The 23,706-nt window shown below is 30.0% G+C and overlaps 1 protein-coding gene across 5 annotated transcripts in view; it reads left to right on the top strand.

The window, feature by feature from the left end:
• LOC142331036 (uncharacterized) overlaps positions 1-20,170 on the top strand; it is a 43,174-nt gene extending 23,004 nt beyond the window's left edge. The window contains exons 7-11 of one of the 5 annotated variants that reach the window (XM_075376640.1): positions 2,808-3,417; positions 5,453-5,590; positions 15,261-15,384; positions 17,073-17,294; positions 19,701-20,170. In XM_075376640.1, the coding sequence (XP_075232755.1) occupies positions 2,808-3,417; positions 5,453-5,590; positions 15,261-15,384; positions 17,073-17,281 (1,081 nt within the window). In that variant the 3' untranslated portion in view covers positions 17,282-17,294; positions 19,701-20,170. Of the gene's footprint in view, positions 1-2,807; positions 3,418-5,452; positions 5,591-15,260; positions 15,385-17,072; positions 19,173-19,700 lie in introns of those variants that run through there. The other 4 variants (XM_075376641.1, XM_075376639.1, XM_075376642.1 and 1 more) reach the window with 4 other exon arrangements.
• Positions 20,171-23,706: the final 3,536 nt, after the last annotated feature.

Raw genomic sequence — 23,706 nt, 5'->3', positions numbered from 1 at the left:
TTGACACTACCCTGAATAAAAAACACAATATGCTTGATGTATGGAATATAAATTTATTCGACAACCAACATGTAATAATCTAATAATCTTTCGCTGAAGTTTGCATTACACTTCACAACGTTGTACCATGTACTGTCGGACTCTCATCTACCACATTCACTCCAGCCTCTCACCCCACCACCTACTCCCCAACAAGGCTACACATACACAGACCCCCCCCCCCCCCCCACACACACACACACATCCTCCAACAGTAGATTTTATTTTTTTTACCTATTTTATGGTTAAACTTCTGTATATTTTATAACACAGTGTGCTTTGCCACACTAGATACACAGCTGAGAAATCAATTCGCTATGTTTGACTGTACTCTATACAAACATGGTTTGTTATAATTTGCTGTACTCCTTTTAATTATAAGTTATATTAAAATGACTTATGATAAATGTATAATTTACAGAGTAACCTATTCCTGTATTTTTATTATTTCATATTAAAAAATTAGATGTTTTAACAATTTTCTATCGGTTTATATTTCAGTGAACTAGCTGTAATTAAGTTATTCTGTTTGCTCATTTTTTGTGAACATTTCCTTATATTTTTTCCAAGTTACTTGGAGATTGTGGTATTTTTTTAATGTGATTTATGTAACTTTTTACATTTCTTTCCACGAACATTACTTGGTTTAATTTACATTATTTTTTGTTTGTTTATTATATACTGATAATCCCAGTGGACTTTGTTTAGTTACGTTTTTAAATTTATAGAATCTGTTTTAACAGTAAGTTTTTTTTCCGTTTAATTATTTTTTCTTTTCTTAATTTATTTTATATATTACTGGGTTAAGATATAATTTTTTTTTTTTTACTGGGTTTGGTGGATGATTTAAAAATTGCCATCCAGAATTAACAGATTTTCAAAAGTAATTCAATTAGTTTTGATATATCTGTGAAACGGGCATTCCTTTCCTGCATTTTTCATACCAAGGAATTAAAAAATCACAGTACAGAGATTTGAAAATAATTGGCAGAAAATTGGATTGAATAGTTGACGTCAAAACAGATTAACAATATTTTTTAATGAATTTTTTAATTTAAAAAAATATAAATATAAACAATTATTTAAACAACTAAAAAATAAACAACTCGCTTAATTTTTAAATATAAATTTTTTTATAAATTTTTTATATTTTATAAATTTTTTTTATTTATATTTTTTAAATATAAATTTTAAATATCAATTTTTTAAATATAAATGTAAACATTTTCTTCAGTGGAATGGTGTTCCCAGTAGCACTGGTAATGGCACCCATTTTAATAAGGTTGTTGATTTCTAAGTATGTAATGGTGTAATTACTTATGTTAATCTGTCATGTCTTTTTTTCATTTAATATTTTGTTGTTATTTTTTCAAATTCAGTGTGTTTAGATCCTGTTTTTTCAATGAAAAGTATAAAAATTTACTTACTCTTTGCGCGTCCTGTTTTTGTGATAAGATTTGAAAAAATTGATTCTGTTGTTTGTAACACCTGTCCTCGAATCTGCAGATTGATTTTCAGATTTTTTAAATACGATTATTAATAAATTATACAGAATAAACTTTATTTTTTTTTTTGTTTTAAAAATCAACTTTCTTATTGGTTAAAGAAACTGATTTTTCTTTGTTTATAGCCCATTGAACTTGACACCTAAAAAACTATACAAGAGATTTTTTTGTTTTATTGGCTACATTTTAAACAAGTAATCCAAGTAATCAACAATGTCTGTTTTTTTAAGTTTGCAGATTTTTACATTTATGGTCATAACATAAGTAATTTGCAATGTAAAGATGTTCATAAGGTCACTACTTAAAATTAGTGAAGGTAAATAGTAGCTGAAGGTAAAATATCTAAAAATGTTAGTCTAACTTTGAATTCTGTCCCATTGGGGAGCCAATCGTGTATGCATGTTGTGCTTCTTGCAAGCTCTGGTCTGTTCTTTCTTGGACTACAGCTGCATAGCTTATTTGTTGGCAAAGAGCCATCTCACTAAAGATGCTCGATGCAGGCCATCATTTGTTCATCCATCTTGCCACAGGTGCTTTTTGCTCAAGCCCCATGGTAAGTCTGCTGGTGGACAGTGGTGAGCCATCTCTTTGTAATAGACAGAAGCAAATGATATGCTCCTATGTGGCTTGCACTAAAGTGCAACCAACTCACCCAACCTTTGATGGGGTATTCTCAAACCAGCATTTAATCAATACAGGAACAGTCGAGATCTACTGCTTCACTAGTCATCAGAGTTTGCCTTGTCTCAGCTCTAAGTGTACAATTACTTCCACTCTTTACTGTTGCTCCATGTTATTACCCTCCTTGGCAGCCTTCTCACATTAATTACTGCTTTAATCTTTATCAGTATAACAAATAGAACACAAATCCAGATAAACTATGGATAATTTACACTTCCTTTATTTACTTTTAAATTTACATTGAATTAATTAATCATTTCATTAAATCACAATAGTTTCATCCTTTAGTTAAATTCACATTTTTAAATATGCATTAAACATACTGTCTAGCTAGAACAGAAATAAAATTAGTAATGTTGTTTAGTTGACATTTTAAAGGAAAGTGAAAAGTCATATGTTATTAATTGCTTAATAATACTCAGCTTGTTTATTATTAAGAAATAAGAAAATGACAGGATGTCATTATGTTCATCTCTCTAAATTCTATAGGATAATTCCTTAATATCCTCCTTTCTGTTACATTTCATTACCTATAATTTAATAATTAAAATGTATTTAATTTACTGATATTTTAATTTTCAGATGGCAGCAATCGCAGAGAATTGTACAAATGAGTCCTAGCGTAAGTGAGATAGTTCCCGATTTTGAAACAAATGAAGTGCCAACTTCAGTAAATGATAGTAATTTTGTAAAGACGTATAATTCAACAGTTATGAATAGAAGTCTCAATGAAATACCTTCATCGGTAGATCTCACTGATACTGACAATTCAAATAAAATAAAATCACCTCATATAAATAATAAAACCAATAAGTTAAATGTTCTACCAAATTTATTTGTACCATCCGAAAAAGAATGTAGCAGCAGTGCAAATCATGTTGAAATTGCAAAGTTAGATGGAAGTGAAGAATGTGTTAAGATAAATAGTGAAGCTCCTAGTAGTATGTCATTTGTGTATTCACGATTATCAGATACACAGTTAAAAGAATTAAAATTATTTGCATTCCATTTGAATGCAGATATTACAAATAATATAACTGATGGCATGACAACTCATGTTATTATAAGTCCAGAAAATGGAAATAGAGCACCTCATACTTTTAAATATTTAAAAGGTGTTGCCAGTAGATTATGGGTTGTATCTACAAACTGGATTAGTGATTCTTTAAAAGCTGGAAAATTACTACCAGAGGTATTTGATTTATTTACTATTATTTATTTACTTATTAAATTGAAACTTTGTAATTAGTTATTTTGGTAATGTCATCCTTAGTAATCAAACACAATTGTTTGTGTAAATTGATTAGAAAATCTATCTTAATTTATCTATGCATGTAATTTTTAGCTGTTATAAGATAAGAAAACAGTAATTAGGAAATTTATTTCATGAGTCATGAACTGCTATGATCATTGGTCACTAATGATGGGCAAGCTTGAATTTTTTCTTTTACATTTTGTTAATTTCTATGCTTCTATATATGTGGTGAATTAAATCTTTAAAGCAATTAAATGCTATCTGCATTCAAAGAAACTATACACAATGTTATTTAAAATTAATGATATACAGAAACAATCTAGTATGAAATATGAATTAGGCAATTGACATTGAGCCTTAGACTATATGAGTAGCAAACAGTATACACTAACCCACCGGATTGGTCTATGGTGAACTTGTCATTGCAAATCAGCTGGTTACGAAGTCAAAATTTCTAAGGTTCAAATCCTAGTAAAGACAATTAATTTTATTTGGATTTGAATACTAGATCATGGATAACCAGTGTTCTTTGGTGATTGGGTTTCAATTAACCACATATCTCAGGAATGGTCAAACTGAGACTGTACAAAACTACACTTCATTTAAATTCATACATATCCTCATTCATCCTCTGAGGTAATACCTTATGGTGGTTCTGGGGGCTAGACAGTAAAAGAAAAAAAAGCAGTATATGAGTGGCCACTGCACAAAATTATCATGTTTTCTATCATGTTATCATGTTTTACCATTAATTCTGCACTATGTAACTATATTTGCACTTTTTTTTCTTTAATTAATGAAACAATCAATTTAGGTCTGATATTTCATCCCAGCAGAAAGAAAAGACAAGATTATATTCTGACCAAGCGTATTCAACAAGAAAAATAACAAATAGTCAAGAAAGTACAATAGTATCAAAATAATTTGAAAAAAAGCATTTTTTTCCTTCACTTAGAACTCAGAAAGATTTTTTTTAAAACCATCCAATCCAGATAAAGTGTTAGAGAAATAAGATAGAAAAAATGAAATCTGCTTTTCAAAATAAAAAAAAACATTTTTTACATTTTGGAAAATTGCAATTTAACTATATTAGATGAAAATTTAAAAGCCTTTATCAAGTTTTATTATACTAGTTAATAGAACATACAAATTGTAATATTATAGCAATTGGTATCATAATTATTCTATTATTAACTAAATAAGTATGTAATTAGATAATCTTATTAAGCATAATCTAAATAGTACAAAATTACAGAAATAGTATAAAAAGTTACTCATCTGATTTAAAACTATAAAGTTTTCATTAAGATTAAAGGTGTGTAGAAAAAATTGTATTTAGAAGGCACTTATACAAATGGTACTGTAATCAAATGTGAACTTATATTGATATATTGTAACAACTAAATGAATCCAAGCATTCATCATAACTACGTCTATCTGTAAATTGTTGTTAACACCTGAGACTATGGATTTGCAGGTATAGAAAAGGAGAAGGATTCATCTCACCTGTAGATCTGTTAAGTTCATCAGTGAATATTTTAACACAGATTAGTGGTAATATATCCTTTAAAAATTGGTACTTTATATCCTTTTGATTTCCAGAATGTTATTCCTAGTTAATTGTTGAAAAAAAATGAATATAAGCACTTACAAATAAACCAAAGTAATTGCATTTTAAGTGTATCAGACCAAATTTTAAAAGCCTAGTTGATTGTTGCAGTACCATAAAATTATTTGAAAATACTGGTAATTCCAAGTAATTGTTACATACTGTTATTGGTTGTAATACTATTTACAAAGTATCCCACCAACTTTAATGTTACAGAAAAGAATTAGTATTATAATTTTACAATGTATTTTATTGTTATTGATTTTACCAAAATCTGAACATTTTGTTGAAAATTTTAATGATTGTTTTTCTAACTTTTTCAATGATAATAATTTAATAAGTTTGTATTTTTATATTATTCAGGAGGATTATTTAGTGTTGGATTCATCTGGTGAACCAGGTCCATTGAGATGCAAACAGATAGATAACCCACCACCATTGTCAAAATTTATTGTGGTTCCTCATCCACCATACACAAGTACAACAATTGAACAAGTTAATGTATGTATTTCTAAAAAGCTGTTGGATTTTTTCTATTAATTTCCAACCTCTACATAATTTACATGTTGAAAACTTGAAATTGTAAGGAATGTAGGAGTACCACAATCATATAAATTTAAATGGTAATTTTTTTACCTTGATAATTGGGTAAAAGAATATGAGACAACATTTACAGCAATTAATGACACTAAATAATTTATTCTAGGTGTTTGTTTTGCACTAAAAATAACTCTAAGAACTTAATTGAAGGCGTCAGATTTTCTAGCTTTAACCTTTTCCACATGAATTCACATAAATAACTATCTAAACATTGTGTGATGGGTCCTCTACACTAATTTGTTCTTTGATCTGGCCTTTCCCCATGAATTCTCAATATTCTTTGTATGAGCTCTAGTGTCTTTATTAACAAATATCTACAAAGGTTAACTGTTATATCTGTACATTCTGGGTTATGTTTTAAATCACTATAGCCTTTCTATTCTACAGAAATAATTATTGTATAAGGAATAATTCGTTTGTATACAACTCCAAGCAGGTCAGTTATGTACTGCTGCTGTAAACCACTTCTTCACAAGTACCCATTGTTGTGGTAAATCTTCTCTGTTTATTTTCACTGGCTGAACAGTGATTTATTTATTTCAGCTTCAGTGTTCAGACTGCCTGTAACATTTTCACACTGGGTCATTCTATTTGAAGTGCTCCAAAAAAACAAGCTGATTACTTAACCAAATCAAAAAAAAATTGAAACTTACCCACTTGTTTTTTTACATAAACGTTTTTTTACTAATGACAGGTAATTTAATGCTAATATCATAATTTAATGGTAACTTAACCAATACCAGTAACCTAATACAATTCTGATTCAAAAGTACTTGTAAAAAAAAATAAATTTTAGCAAAATTTTAATTATTCAATGAAATAGCCTGTTTTTGTAACAATGAAAGTTTATTATTTTTGAGATACCTTATTTATTTTAATTTTAATGCTGATGGCCTTTGATCCGTGCTTAATTTTTTTAATTTTGATGCAGGTGATACACCCAAAATGCTACAAGCAGCATCCAATTGCTTAATATTGTGATGTGGGGCAATGTATTGCTACTGGTCTTTGCATTCATATAGTTCTTTGTTCTGTTGAGAAAAAATACTTTTGAAACGGTTAACTCAAAGAGACTTCCCAGGAAGTAAATTAAAATTTGGAAAATGCGTTCTTTAAGAGCTCGCACTAATGTTATTTGTCTAAAGTTTTTCTTAATTGTTTTTTTATGAGTTCTCAAAGGGTCACAACAGAACTGTCCATACAGATAATTGAATTTTGACAAAAACATTTTTTCATTATATTTACAAACACTAGTGACATCTGAATTAACACGTAAAAAAATAAGTTGTTTGTTTTCATCACTAAATTCACAAATTGTAATAGAGTTCTTTTGGCACTGTTCTATACACTGTTTTATGACACTTCATTCACATAAATTCTTATGGAACATTGTTCTTCCATTGCTTCATGTGAAATTACTTGAAAATAATGTAAAAGTTTAACTGATTTTAAAATCTGTAAATATAATTAAGTAAAACTTATCTATTTAATTAAAACTTCTAAACACAGGATGAAATTTAAGAAACTGTAAAGATGTGAACAGCTGACTGACCAGTCTTTCTGTAACTGCAAAGCTAAATGATAAAACAAGCATAAACACTGCAGTTTATTCAAGTTTAAATACAGTTTAAACACCATGCAGTTTAAACACTGCACGATTCAAACAAGTTCAACTATATAATACATATAAAGATATTTAAGTGCCAAGAAGGCAAGAAACCCCCTTGGAATATTTATTTAGTTTTTCAAAATGGTATTGCTTTTAACAGGTTCTTCGTGATTTTTCAGAGGTTATAACTTTTTTATTAGTACAATACACAAGAAACTTTTTTTATTTGCCATAAACATCTACCAAAACATTGCAAGTTGTACAAATTTGAAATTTTTATCACCAGCCCCATCAGAGTTATTTGAAGCCAAATTTTGAATTAATTTAAAAAAATTAGTTTTCAAAAATTCTTAAAATTTAGGGGTAAGTATAGCATCATTAATATTATTTATGGTAAAACTCGTAACATATACCTATATATAAAAAAAATAATTCAAACTGTGTATGCCATCCTTGCCTCTTGAAAAAAATTACCAAAAGAGAAATTTCACTGTTTTTCATTTTCAATTTTATTGGTAATTTTCTCATAAAAAGAAGAGAGATAAGTGAATAAACCACTGGGACCAATGTTTTACCTTTAGAAATTATGAATAAATCTCTTTTTGTTTCATCCTTCCAGGACCAATAAATAGATTTATGATTTTTTCTGTAAACCCTTACAATCACAAATATAAGTGTGCACAACGTAACAAAAATGGCTGCCACAGTTAAACTGCTTAAATAAAAAATAAAAAAAAAATAGTTTTAAGGTCCTGAGACATGTAGGAAACAAGTGGATAAGTTTCAATTTTTTTTGAAGTAGTCAAGTAACCACCCTTGGATCTCTTCAAATGAATTGAAACTTTAATGATGGACTAGCACAGTCTTGCAAATAATTTGACTAGTAAACAGTTTTCTGTGGAAATATTCAACTGTGTCATAGAATTCTATTGTTATTAATTCACTTGCTTGTGAATAAATGAAAATACCAATATTGTTTGGTAGTATAATATCTGCTAAATAAGTTGAGGGCAATATTCCTTCAGATTGGAAACACAATGGTGAATTGTTTACTCTGATTTTATTATGCAATGGAAGTAAATTCATTTTTAGGCATAAGACAACAGAAACTTAAATACACAATCAAATTTACGACGATTGAAAATTAACCTCTTATTGACAGAAAATATATATGATGTTTAAAACTTGGAAATTAATAGAAAACAACAATTATATACACAATAATGTGTACATTGCCGTGGAATTAATAGAAAAGATCTTAATTATTTCAAGTAATAATGTTCCATGATGTTTATTTAGTAATTGTTCTAGCTTAGGCTCAAAAAACTTGGTTATTGCTGTTATCTTTTCTATATGTAGGGTTGACAACATACTGTTATTCAAAGACTTAAATTTGACTTCTTATCACCTTTATTTTCATATTAAAATTATGAATAAAATATGTTTTTAAGATCTGTACAGAATACCTTTCAATTGTTATAATTTGGAAATAATTACATCCGAAAAATTAATTTCTTTTCAAATATGTATATTTAAAAAAAAAAATTGATGTTAAAATGTTATGCTGAAAAGCTCATGTACATACCAAAATCACATGTTTGATGTGTAGAAAAAATAGACTAGATTATGATAAATTATACTGGATGTCGGAGAATTATCTGAACAACTTTGGTACCTTACTAGAAAAATTAATAATCCTGTTAATGAATGGGTTAGGCTCTCTTTAACAGGTAACTCATGAAGTTTCCCTTTCCAAATATACTAGATAGTACTGCATATGTAACCACATATGTGAGCCACTATGAGTGGTCTATTGAAATAAAATCAGACACACAAATTCGACACAATTTTATAACTTAACTTAGACCCAGCCCCTAGTACAGCATTTTTCAACCTGAGGGTTGCAATCCCTGGGTTACAAAACAACTTTACACATAAAAAATAATGAAATGATTTTATGAGAAAAAAATCATTTACTTAAACAATTTACTTACATTTAGAAGTATACATGTAAAGAAAATAAATTAGTGAGATAGTTGCATTTGTTTTTCATTTAAAAGTTTCTACATACATTAATATATGTTAGACACTCATTAAAGCAAATTGTTTTCAAGTGATAAAAGATGATTCGTATATTTAATTTTTAGCATAACCCTAGATGGAAAATCCTTTTCACAAAGGTAAGACATGGCAAAAGGGATTAATATTTTCGATGCTTCTGTACTAAATTTCCATTTTCACTTCGATGTGCAAGCCAAAATGTATCTAAATCTTCAGATGTGAATTGTAGTTGTAACATTTTGTTGGCAGACGTTTCGATGAGCTGGTCATGAATCTTAACAGCTGCAACAGTGTTTTCACAAAATGGATTCAGTACCCATCTCTTCAAAATATCATTTTTATCTTCCCAGGAAATACTCCACTAAATGAATTTTTAGCTCCTGCAAATGCAACTTTATGCTATCCAAACTGTGGTGAGTAATAGTATCTTCTTCATTCAAATATTTCTCAGTATAATCGGAAGTGAGAGGAAATGAAACAGAATTTTTGCTTTGAAGGCGAATAATCCAGATATCAAGCTTCTTATTGAAAACATGAACTTGGTCTGTCAAAATTCACATTGAAGTCATTTAAATGAGAAAATACATCAACTAAGTAAGCCAACAGCAACATATTAATCTGTGTAAAAATTGAGAATGGCATTTGTTTGTCCTGGAAATTATTCATCTCGCATTGCAATAACCAAGATAACATTTTCCTCTGTGATATCCAACTGACTTTTGTATGGGAAAGAAGAAATTTTTTCTTTTCGCCCTTTTCATTGCATAGTTTAGCAAACAGCCTATTCTGTAATGGGCGACTTAATACAATTAACCATTTTTACAACTTTACAAAGAATTTGTTTGAGATTTTCCAGTATTTTTTTGTGGCAAGAATATATCTGTTATGGAAGCAGTGTGTCCATTCCACCCTTCGTATAAGATGATCTTTCAATTTTTTTAAAAATCCACTGTTTTTTCTTGTTACGGCCTTTGCCTATCACTACTTACTGCAATACATTTTGTCCAAGCTGTGTTACAGTTTTTAGTAGCTTCTTAAACAAAATCAAAAATATATTGTCCTGTTGCATGACCAGGTATTGATTTGAAAAATAAAAACACTTTCTTTGATCTGTCCCTATTGCAATCATTTCTCACAAAACATAAGAACTGAGAAATGTTTACCACATCTGTTTCATCAAATTGAATACTAAAAAATTTCACTTGAACTCACTTGCTGAATTACCTGATCACAGGCACTGACAACCATGTCATCAGTTTGATATTGTGTCTTTAGAAAGTGGAATTTTTTCAATTTTTTTTGCTTCTTCCATGGTTATTAAAACACTGACCATATCATTTGCAGCAGGCAATATGAGGTTTTCTGGGATTGTTTGGGGCATGGACATCTTAGCTGCTCTTATTGCTAAGAGATAAGATGCTTCAAGTACACTTTTATCAGTATGGCTTGATTTACAGATAGAAGCTTATTTGTTTCTCAAAGTATGTAATTTTCTTTTGAAAAATTCCAAGGGTTTGCTTTTAAGACCCAAATTTTTAGTTAGTTTCCAAGTGTCAAATTAATTTTGATGGCTTCATGCTTTCATCAGATAGGGCATGAAAACAAACAACGCACTGTGGCTTTCCATTCTATAAGGTAAAACCATAATTTAAATAACAGTTACTGTACAATCTTGTCTTTTTACTGCTTGATTCACTGGATGATCGTGAATTTTTCACAAATTTATCATTTTGCATAAGAATCTAATTGAAAAAAAATTCTAGTTTGACTGCACACTAAAAAACCCGGAACCTCAATTATTATTTTTAGTGAAACTCTGTTCTTAGAACCTTAAATAAAGGCACCAGATCCATGTTTCACATTCGAATTAATGTTCTGCAATCCCTTATGTCTTTTATACTGTTGAGAGCACAACATGTTTGAACATGACATTCACAGCAATATTATGCAAGTAGACCAAATTTCAAAGGAACACGTACACATAAAGTTGGAACCTGTAAATTGTCCATGTTAGTATACTCCATACGTGGATGTTCATACCTGTTGTTATCAATACAGCTAAAGTTTTAACTAGATTTCATTGGGTTGGGGTTCAGGGTGTTTGTAAAATATTCAATAAATATATTTTTTTTTTACTTTTTGGGGGTTTTGAAACTAAAAAGGTTGAGAATCATTGCTCTAGAAAAATTATTCGCTCATGGTATGATAAATTTAAAGAAACTGGCAGTATTGAACATAAGAAAGGTGCAGGCAGTTCTAGAACATCAGATGAAAAAAATGGAGATCATTTGACAGTCTTTTGTTGACAGTCCTGGGAAGTGAACTTGAAGTGCAGCAGGTGAGTTAAATTTTCACTGTTCACAGTGTTTTAAAGGAATGATTGAAATTGTGTCTATAATTTATAAATATTGCAGCACGTTACTCCATAAGATCACACTGCCAGAAAGGAATTTGCTGTGAAAGTGATTGAAAGAATTGAGAATGAAGATTGTTATCTTAAAAAAGTTATGTTTTCAGATGAGGCTAAATTTGATATGTCTGGAAAAGTGAACACTAAGAATGTTTGAATCTGGGGATCAGAGAACCCATATATTACACTTGACCATATTGGAGATAACCCAAAAATTAATATTTGGTGTGGGCTGCTTCACAAACATATGATCGGATCTTTTTTCTCTGGTGAAGCAGTTAATGTGAATGTCTATATGGACTTGTTAGAAGCATTTGTTTATCCTCAATCTTAAGAGTTATAACTGGAAATCATATTCCAACAAGATGGAGTGCTGCCACATTCAGGTTTATTAATGCGTCAATCTCTCAACAACACATTCCCAAATCGCTGGATTGGATAGCTTGGTTGCCTTGGATATAATTCGATATAACTTCATGTGATTTTTTTAATATGGAGTTTCATCAAGGATATTGTATACAAAACTCGTGTAGTGAATATTGATGACCTTAAGGAGAGGATAGTTAATGCATTCGAACTCATAGAAGTTAAATGAGCATGATGAGAAATTTGGCATGAAATTTATTTCTTGTTGGAAATTTTGCGAATTACTAAAGGTGCACATATTGAATATCTTTGATTACACTAAAAAAAAAAACTTTCAGTTTTAATTTTTCTAAATTTATATAACCCATTTCTTTTTCTTAATAAATAAATTATTTACTCAGTATAAAAGTTCAGATAATTTGGACACCCAGCATACTACATAATGTTACTTATCAAAACAGTAGTGAATGAATTTATATATTTATTTATAGGTTTTTATAAATCTTATAATGCTTACATGAAACAGTGATTTGCATTCTACAGTAATTAATTTTTAACTTATTTGTATTTGATAAAGAAAATTACTTATTATTAATAATAACTGGTTTACCTGTAAGCAGTAAATTCATTAATTGAATGATTTTCAAATGTAATCTTTATCTGTGGTAAATTTATATCAGCAAAATAACCATAGATTCATTTTTCAACAATATTTTGTAATTGATGTTTAATTAATGAGCTAAAATTTAGTCAAGAACAATTTGAACTCTACTAAAATTGAAATTCGTGTCATTAATTTCAGGGTTACTTAATTAAAATGAGAACATTTTATGACCTTAAATTTTTAAATATTACTGGAAGCTACAACAAAAAGCTGACAACACAGTTTTAGGACTTTCTGGACTTTTGGGTGCGATTTTGCAAAAATGTTTTTACAAATATTGTTTTTTTTTAATTATTAACAAATGTGCCTAAGAAAAATATAACCTTTATTAGGCAAAATCTCAAGACACTGAGGGTGACCTTGCTCTACAGCTTCGCCCTCTTGACCTTTTAAGTTGAAAAATTAATGACATCAATGACCCTTATGTAGAAGTAATATGATCAAGTTTGATCAAAATTGGTCCAGTAGTTCTTAATATATAAGGTGATTTAGAGGCCAACACCAAACACATACATACGAACATAACATCTGGAAAATTTCCATTCAGTGTATTGGGTTCCTTAGGTGTCAAAACGACAACATCTGATGAAATATTCACCAGATCGCATATCCCCAAATTGGACCGATTACAATACTTTACCTTTTAGAGCTGTAGCTCTGCTATAGCTATATTTAGGCAGGAAAGTAATAAAATATAACTTTGAATTTTTTTAACACCCCTTAAGGATTATAACAATCTATGGGATTATAAATACACTTCAGTTATTACTTCTTTGTATGAAGTAAGGAAGTATTGTGTTCGTGAAAAATTTAAGTTTTTAAATTTCAACAGAAATATCCATTTTGATCATCCCTGAATCCATATTGACTAGTTTCAGCATGACGTCTGTCCATACAAATGTATGTATGTATCTCCCATAACTCAAAAACATTTACTCAAAAAATTTGGATTTTGGACTTTTTCTTAACTGCAGTAATAAGCCCTCATAGAGAGATTTTTAATGATGTATCATAAGTGGTACTTATTTTCATTAGTTCCAGAGTTATAGCCAAATAAAATTTTAATTATTGAAATATTTGGATCTTACAAGGGAAAGACACATCAGTTCGAATCCAACTTCTTTTTTTTAATTTAAATATATTGATTTATTAATAATTATTAACCTCTGATTGTAAAATGTTTTACAATAAATGATAATTCAGTAACAAAAAAAAAAAAAAAAAAAAAAAAAAATGAAAAATATTCCAAGTTATTAATTAAATAAAATTTTATGTACTTTCATTTAAAAAAAAATGTCTATATGTAATTTAATAGGTGTACAAGGAAGTTATGTGGTGTCCACATCAGATTTTTTATTTATAATTAATTTAATTTTTGGGTGCTGACTGAGGGGTAATGATATGAAGTCATGTTAAATCAGTAACTAACCTGCGGATACAATGGTTTAAAACTGTTACCTCATTTGATTCAATGTTTTAGTAATAATGTTATAAATGAGTTATTGATCTAAGAAGCACTGGAAGCTTACTTTCTAGATATTATTGAACACGTGAATATTGAGAATTAAACTTTTCTGTTGTGGTTTTAATTTTTATAATTTATTTACATCTGTCATTGTGGGTTATTGGGATTACTGAAATTTTGCAGTTTACATCCAAGAGTTAAAAAGAAGAAATAAGTTCATTCAACATCTAATTACCAAGAAAGAAAATTAAGAACTGCTCAAATCCAAAAGTTGCATAACAGTTCCAGTTATTTGTACTACTTCAAAGTATTGACATTGTTTTGTATTTGGTACTTTATACATTTAATTTATGTGTTGTACTTCATCATAAAATGGTTGAAACATTTTTCCACCTTGCTGCGAAAGATAGATCTGAGATTACAGCTTACACTATCCAGGTCGCTTTGAAGCTGGATCCTGTAGCAGTCTTCGTAAGACCACAAATAAACAGATAGCAGCTATTTGCTGAAAGGTAATTTTACATTGCTTTGTGAGATTAATTAGCAGTCACATTCATCAAGTATATTACCTGACTTCTGTTAGTAGGATTTCTTCAAAGAGTAAGTGTATGTTAACAGACTGTGAGAACTGCTGTCAAGAAACTTGGAAAGTGCTATTGTTTATGAGGATAATGTTTTCATACAAGTGCAACATGTTTTAAAAGTGTATTCTGCTTGACATTTGAGGTGTCATGCTGTAGATTACACAAGGTTTTTACTGAGTACTTCTAAGTGGGAGATTTCTTAGCAAACCCCCTACAAAACCCAGACTTGACAAAGAATGGCTGCCATTTATTTACCATGATGAAGATCTGGCCGGCTGTACCTTATGTTTGAAATAAATATGGAACTCATGGTTGGATTTAGAAGCTGGTTGGAAATTCTACTTTCTGAACATATTGTTTTTACTGATTGATTAATTTGATAACCTGTAATTGTTTATTCTTCACTTTTTAGGATTTAATTATACTCTGTGGTGGAGAGATTGTTTCACTTGACGTACTTGCAGATGTGAAATATAAATCTGGTGTTCCTAGGATTCTTTTAATTGATTCTGAATCTGATAACATCATGATTGAAAGTAAGTATACAACATGTTACAGATTATAAAAGCAGGACCCATCATTGCAGCATGTTAGATTTTTTATTAATTTAAGCAGTAAACTGCGTGTAGGATATACAGACAGTGTTTAATTATTAATAAATAGCTTGCGTTGATGCATCATAGCAGTAGAATAGTATTAAAATTGTACTTAAAAATATTTACATTACTGTTTAATATTTATATAACTTGAGCACTTTTGTAGCAATTGCTAATTCATCAGATAACTTTTTTACTTGCTAAAATCATAAAAATTTATTTTATTCATGTTCTTTTTTAAAATTTTGTTAAGAGTACTTGTGTTCTTCCAGTTCCAATCATTTTTAAGCAGGTGACTGAAAGAAGACAAACATTTATTTCTAATGTTTTTAATTGTAATTTTTTTTAAATGTATGCTATCCATTTAATGAAATAGTGATCGCTAAAATAATAGTTGTTAAAAGTAGAGTAGAGGTTTGTTCATCACTTTTCTAATTATTTGCCTTAATGTACTAATTTAATCATTTTAGGTTTAATAATAAGTATAAGCTAATAGCACTATTAATCTTAACAATATTTTAATACCCGACTAATATTTTTATTCATAACAAAGAGATATATTGAAATAATAATACTCAAAGGTGAGTTCTTTGTAACTAACTGATTAGATAGTCTCTACTGAATAATAAAAATGTTACTAATAAAAACAAATTAATAATAAAAATTCTGTATTAATCATGACTGAGGATGTGGGGCCCTGTGAAAGTGCTTTCATGGTAAAATTAAGATAAGTGTAATAGATTGATAAAAATTTTTAAATAAATTAGATAATCAGTACAGTACTGTATAAAATATAGATAGCATATGTTAAAGGAAATTTTAATATTATAATGTTTTAAATTTTTTTTTTTTTTATTGCCTGAACAAATATTAGTTGTGTAAATGTAAAAAAATAAAATTTAATAAAAACATTACTGAAGATGGGCTTTTGCCCAAAAGCACTTCAATGAAAAAAAAGAAACTAAGATTGTTCTTTAATTCAGTACTTTGTGAAGTGGCTGAATAAGTCTTATATTATATAATTAGCTATATATATATATTGAAAGTTGATTATTGGTATTCATTTTTAGAGTTTTCTGTCACTGTGATTTGGTAGTTTTTGTTATTCTTAGAACAGTTTTTAATACTTTTTTTTTTTTAATATGCTGCTGAATGTATCTGTTAACCAACTTACAACGTTTTTATTTAGTGTGTTAACCGACATTTTTAGAAAACTCAGAATACCATTATTTAAATAAGATTATTTCATTTGAGATCACATCTTCAGATTATTGTTTCTTTTTTTTTTTGTCTGGGCATTGGAAAAACCAAATTATTCATTTAAGTGCTTATTTGGTGAAGCTGGGTTACCTACTTCTAAAATCTAATGTATATTATTTATTCTAGTTTATGGCTTGTTGAAAAAAAAATAAGTCTATTTTTTTTTCAACAGAATTAAAATAAGTGATTATCACAGTAAAAGTTTCACCACAATGAAAAATATTGATTTAAATCCTGTTTACAAAGTGGAACTTTTCATTTATATATGTTTTTGCTTACATTAATAGTGTATGCTCAAGTTATTTATTTCATATGGAAAATTTTCATTGGTTAATGATTAACCTATAGTTTTTTAATTGCTGTTTCAGTGTGGTTAGAGAAATTTCGTTTAGTACCACTGAATGTTGAGTGGTTATTAGAAATTGCTGGAAGGTACATGTTAGTTCCAATTAGTGGTTTTATGATTGCTCCATATCCTAAACTATTATTACAGTATTTGTCAATTCCTGATGAACTTATTGATGATGATATCGATGAAGATTTTGAAGATTGTGAAGATGAAGGCACTAATGAATAGTTAGAATTTGAAGGTTCAAATTTATAAATTTTAATTATTAGTTTATTAATTTTTAAATAGTTATGGTTGTTATTTTTAAAATTTAGATTTTTATATTGACATGTTTTTTATTTTATAAGAAAAAATTATAGTTTGAAAAGTTATGTAAAGAGTACAGGGAATTCTACACTTAACTTTATCCAAACATTTTTTTCCTGCACTGGTATGTGGAATTTGTTTTGTATTGTACACTCAAGAAAATGTAATAATTTTGTTACTGCCCTTTTATAAAGGCTTTGTTTATTAACAAAGCCTTTATAAAGCTTAGCCTTATTTTTGACTAATCAAAGGAGAGAAATTCATGGTAGATCTTCTGAAAAAAAGAACTTAAGTTACTGGGCTAATTAAGACATCCACGATTGGTGACAAAACATTACATAAAGGACAAAAACTCTTAAGGAATGCAAGTATTAGAATTTCTAAAGCAGGTAAATTGAAGGAGAGATTTTAAGTTTGTTTTTTATGTGAAAATTTAATTCAAGAAATCATTGCCTGTTTTGTTGTGCAGTTGGCTAACGATAGTCTTCTTAAACAGCAGGAGATTGGTAGTTCAAAATCTGCCAAACCAATTTTATTTTGACACTGATGGCTATTTCTTACTGTCTTCACCACCTTTGTGTTGGGTTCTAATTAACAACTTGTACATGGCTACAAGGGCTTTGTTATGGGTATTCTCATTACACGAAAAAGGGACAACTGCCTATTGGCCCCATTCAAGAAAGCTGTTTTAGAGATCTGGAGGCTTCCAGAATATCATATTAATCAACTGGCATTCCCAAGGTTCAACACTGCAAATATTTTGTAGTTTTTGAAGGTCATATGCTATTTTTTTTAATCTTTCTGAAAAATTAGCACTAAAAAATAGTTTTGTTTCACTGAAAATCTGTTTGTAAACTGGTTTTGTGTCAACACCTTATGTGGCGGCAGCAGCAGGATTTAGTGTTAATGTTAACCTAATTATGTTTATGGTGATGTTGTATGTGCTACAGTAAGTCGTCTGATTTCTAATTATTCATTTGGTTTTTTTAATATATTTCTAAAAACATATATAAATAATTCGACCAATATAAAAATATAATTGAATACAATATTCTGTGTATGTTTAAATATCCTGTGTATGATTGAATAGTAAAAATTTATGTTACAATATTCAAAATTATGTATAGGTTGGCACATAATTTGACATAATAGGATTTGTAAATTATTTTGTGTTATGTGTGTTATAAACTCTTCTGTCAGTTTTTTAAGTGCTAAACACTAATTAAAAATTTATTGAAATAAAGTATATAAAAATCAGTAAACACTTTCAAAAATACTTGCAACTTGAAGTTTTGAATTTACATACTCTGTAAAAAACATGGAAGCATTTTTGAAACCAATATGTTTACTTCACCTGTGCAGGCTTAGAAAACTATTATTACATAAGCCATTGTGTGTACAATTGCAGTGTGGCTTCAGAATCATTCTGGCTATGTACATCACTGCTGCAATATTGATCATGTTAAAAGGTTACTGCAGAACATTAAAGATATTTTATTTGTAATAAAATATTTACTTTTATCATCATTATTTACTTTTGTTATGTGTTTTCTTAGATTAAATTTTTCATATCAAGTTTCTGATTTCAAAAATTTGTTGTTTATTAAACTGCATTATTCCATAAAGTTTTACCTTTTAGTATTTTCCTGTTGCTACAATGTGTGTGTGCATGTGTATATGTGTGTGTATATATATATATATATATATATTTATATACACACACATAAGAGGCGGTTCAGAAAGTAAGGGCCAATCAGTAACAAAATGAGAACATTGAAAAAATTAAAAAGTTATTAATGGTTTCAAATGCTTACATATTTTTTCTATTTTTCTACATATCACCATTTCATTCCAAACGCTTTGATATCATGAAAAAAGCTTCATCAAACCCACTGCATAAAATTCTGTCGCGTGGGATTGTAACCACTTTTGCACCAAGATTTTCAACTCTTCACTTTCCTCAAATCATTGAGAAGCAAGTCAGTTTTTGAGCTGTAGGAAGAGATGGTAGTCACTGGGTGCAAGTTCAGGAATGTTAGGAGATGATCAAAAATCTCCAATCTGAATTTTAAAATTTTTTCTGTTGTACATGCAGTTGTGTTTGGACGTGCCTTGTTGTGAAGAACAATTCCTGATCTCAGCATTCCCCATTGGTTTTGAATGGCATGATACATTTTAAAAAGTGTTTCACAGTAGACTTGTAACGTGATGGATGTTCCATCACTTTACATTAAATCTAATACATAATATTCATTACATATTCCATTATGAATCAATACATTATGTTGAATCTAGTTATCATGATTTTCCTTCAAAATTGGGTCTGCTTAAATTTTTTCAGTTTAGATGAACCAGAATGATGTCACTGCATGGATTGTTATTTTGTCTTAGCATTAATGTACGTTATCCACGTTTCATCACCAGTGACAATATGGGAAAAAATTTAACTTCCTTGTGATTAAAGTAGTCGAGAAAAACATGTGTAGATGTCATTCTGTGATCTTTGTGAGCACTCGTCAACATTTCATCACCCATCATGCACACAGTTTACGACAGGCTAGAGGGTCAATCACAATTTTCAACAATGTTGTCTTTGAAACTTCTGGAAATTTTAGAGAAAGATTGATAATTGTAAAGCGATGATTTTCTCTCACTTTTGCATTCACAAGTTCAATGAGATTGTCCATTCAGATACTAGGCTTGCCATTTCTCTGTACGTCGTGAACATTTGAAGGACTTCCTTAAACTCAACTAAACGTAAGTTTAGTTAAGTAGGTTATGCTTTCAGTTATAAAAAAACTTCGAATTTGAAGCACAAATTATATTTTTTTGTATTATAATAATGTAAAATGGTTGTGTTATCTAAAGAGTTATAAAATAAATTATTTGTTGTCTATTACGCAACTAACCGAGAAGTTTCTTTTGACTGGTTTGATGCAGCTCTCCAAGATTCCCTATCTAGTGCTAGTCGTTTCATTTCAGTATACCCCCTACATCCTACATCCCTAACAATTTGTTTTACATATTCCAAACGTGGCCTGCCTACACAATTTTTTCCTTCTACCTGTCCTTCCAATATTAAAGCGACTATTCCAGGATGCCTTAGTATGTGGCCTATAAGTCTGTCTCTTCTTTTAACTATATTTTTCCAAAATGCTTCTTTTCTTCATCTATTTGCCGCAATACCTCTTCATTTGTCACTTTATCCACCCATCTGATTTTTAACATTCTCCTATAGCACCACATTTCAAAAGCTTCTAATCTTTTCTTCTCAGATACTCCGATTGTCCAAGCTTCACATCCATATAAAGCGACACTCCAAACATATACTTTCAAAAATTTTTTCCTGACATTTAAATTAATTTTTGATATAAACAAATTATATTTCTAATTGAAGGCTCGTTTCGCTAGTGCTATTCGGCATTTTATATCGCTCCTGCTTCGTCCATCTTTAGTAATTCTACTTCCCAAATAACAAAATTCTTCTACTTCCATAATCTTTTCTCCTCCTATTTTCACATTCATTGGTCCAGCTTTGTTATTTCTAATACTTTACTTTTGTTTTGTTCTTGTTTATTTTCATGCGATAGTTCTTGCATAGGACTTCATCTATGCCGTTCATTGTTTCTTCTAAATCCTTTTTACTCTCGGCTAAAATTACTATATCATCAGCAAATCGTAGCATCTTTATCTTTTCACCTTGTACTGCTACTCCGAATCTAAATTGTTCTTTAATGTCATTTACTGCTAGTTCCATGTAAAGATTAAAAAGTAACGGGGATAGGGAACATCCTTGTCAGAATCCCTTTCTTATTATGGCTTCTTTCTTATGTTCTTCAATTATTACTGTTGCTGTTTGGTTCCTGTACATGTTAGCAATTGTTCTTCTATCTCTGTATTTGAACCCTAATTTTTTTAAAATGCTGAACATTTTATTCCAGTCTACGTTATCGAATGCCTTTTCTAGGTCTATAAACGCCAAGTATGTTGGTTTGTTTTTCTTTAATCTTTCTTCTACTATTAATCTGAAGCCTAAAATTGCTTCCCTTGTTCCTTTACTTTTCCTGAAACCAAATTGGTCTTCTCCTAACACTTCTTTCACTCTCCTCTCAATTCTGTATAGAATTCTAGTTAAGATTTTTGATGCATGACTAGTTAAACTAATTGTTCTGTATTCTTCACATTTATCTGCCCCTGCTTTCTTTGGTATCATGACTATAACACTTTTTCTTAATTCTGACGGAACTTCCCTTTTTTCATAAATATTACACACCAGCTTGTATAATCTATCAATCGCTTCCTCACCTGCACTGCGCAGTAATTCTACAGGTATTCCGTCTATTCCAGGAGCCTTTCTGCCATTTAAATCTTTTAATGCTCTCTTAAATTCAGATCTCAGTATTGTTTCTCCCATTTCATCCTCCTCAACTTCCTCTTCTTCCTCTATAACACCATTTTCTAATTCATTTCCTCCGTAAAACTCTTCAATATATTCCACCCATCTATCGACTTTACCTTTCGTATTACATATTGATGTACCATCTTTATTTAACACATTATTAGATTTTAATTTATGTACCCCAAAATTTTCCTTAACTTTCCTGTATGCTCCGTCTATTTTACCAATGTTCATTTCTCTTTCCACTTCTGAACACTTTTCTTTAATCCACTCTTCTTTTGCTAGTTTGCACTTCCTGTTTATAGCATTTCTTAATTGTCGGTAGTTCCTTTTACTTTCTTCATCACTAGCATTCTTATATTTTCTACGTTCATCCATCAGCTGCAATATATCGTCTGAAACCCAAGGTTTTCTACCAGTTCTCTTTGTTTCGCCTAAGTTCGCTTCTGCTGATTTAATAATTTCCTTTTTAACATTCTCCCATTCTTCTTCTACATTTTCTACCTTATCTTTTTTACTCAGACCTCTTGCGATGTCCTCCTCAAAAATCTTCTTTACCTCCTCTTCCTCAAGCTTCTCTAAATTCCACCGATTCATCTGACACCTTTTCTTCAGGTTTTTAAATTCCAATTTACATTTCATTATCACCAAATTATGGTCGCTATCAATGTCTGCTCCAGGGTAAGTTTTGCAGTCAACGAATTGATTCCTAAATCTTTGCTTAACCATGATATAATCTATCTGATACCTTGCAGTATCGCCTGGCTTTTTCCAAGTGTATATTCTTCTATTATGATTTTTAAATTGGGTGTTGGCAATTACTAAATTATACTTTGTGCAAAACTCTATAAGTCTGTCCCCTCTTTCATTCCTTTTGCCCAGCCCGTATTCACCTACTATATTTCCTTCCTTGCCCTTTCCAATGCTTGCATTCCAATCTCCAACTATTATTAAATTTTCATCTCCTTTTACGTGTTTAATTGCTTCATCAATCTCGTCGTATACACACTCTACCTCATCATAATCATGGGCGCTTGTAGGCATATAGACGTTAACAATCGTTGTCGGTTTAGGTTTTGATTTTATCCTTATTACAATGATTCTATTGCTATGTGTTTTGAAATATTCTACTCTCTTCCCTATCTTCTTATTCATTATGAAACCTACTCCTGCCTGCCCATTATTTGAAGCTGAGTTTATTATTCTAAAATCACCTGACCAAAAGTCGCCTTCCTCTTCTCACCGAACCTCACTAATTCCTACTACATCCACATTTATCCTATCCATTTCTCTTTTTAAATTTTCCAGCCTACCAACCTTTTTTAAACTTCTAACATTCCACGCTCCGACTCGTAGAATGTTATTTTTTAATTTTCTGGTGACCCCCTCCTTAGTAGTCCCCACCCGGAGATCCGAACGGGGGACTAGTTTACCTCCGGAATATTTTACCAAGGAAGGCGCCTCCATCATTGCTATATGAAAATGCAGAGAGCTACATTTTCTTGGAAAAAAAGCAGCTGTAGTTTGCCATTGCTTTCAGCTGCGCAGTACTCAGAGGACTGAGTGATGTTAATATGGCCATTTAAGTCGTCATGACTCACGCCCCTAACAACTACTGAAAGAGCTGCTGCCCTCTTTCAGGAATCATTCCTTAGTCTGGCTCTCAACAGATACCTCTCCGATATGGTTGCACCTTCGGTCCAGCTACTCTGTATCACTGAGTGAGTACTCAAGCCCCCTCACCAACGGCAAGGTCTCATGATTCATAGAGGAGGAAGTTTCTTTTATGACTATATATATACACGAGCTGCACGAGGGGTATTTTACCATAAAAATAAAATAGCTTACCATAACTTATAATTTCCACTGTCTCCTTCAAAGTAATCCCCTTGGGCATTGATACAGTGATCCCAGCATTTTCTCCATGATTCCTTGCACCCTGGAAGTC

Source organism: Lycorma delicatula, chromosome 10 (genome assembly GCF_047948215.1).
Source record: "Lycorma delicatula isolate Av1 chromosome 10, ASM4794821v1, whole genome shotgun sequence".
NCBI lineage: Eukaryota > Metazoa > Arthropoda > Insecta > Hemiptera > Fulgoridae > Lycorma > Lycorma delicatula.
The sequence above is the reverse complement of the archived record's forward strand: the minus strand, read 5'-3'. Positions and strand labels throughout refer to the sequence as shown.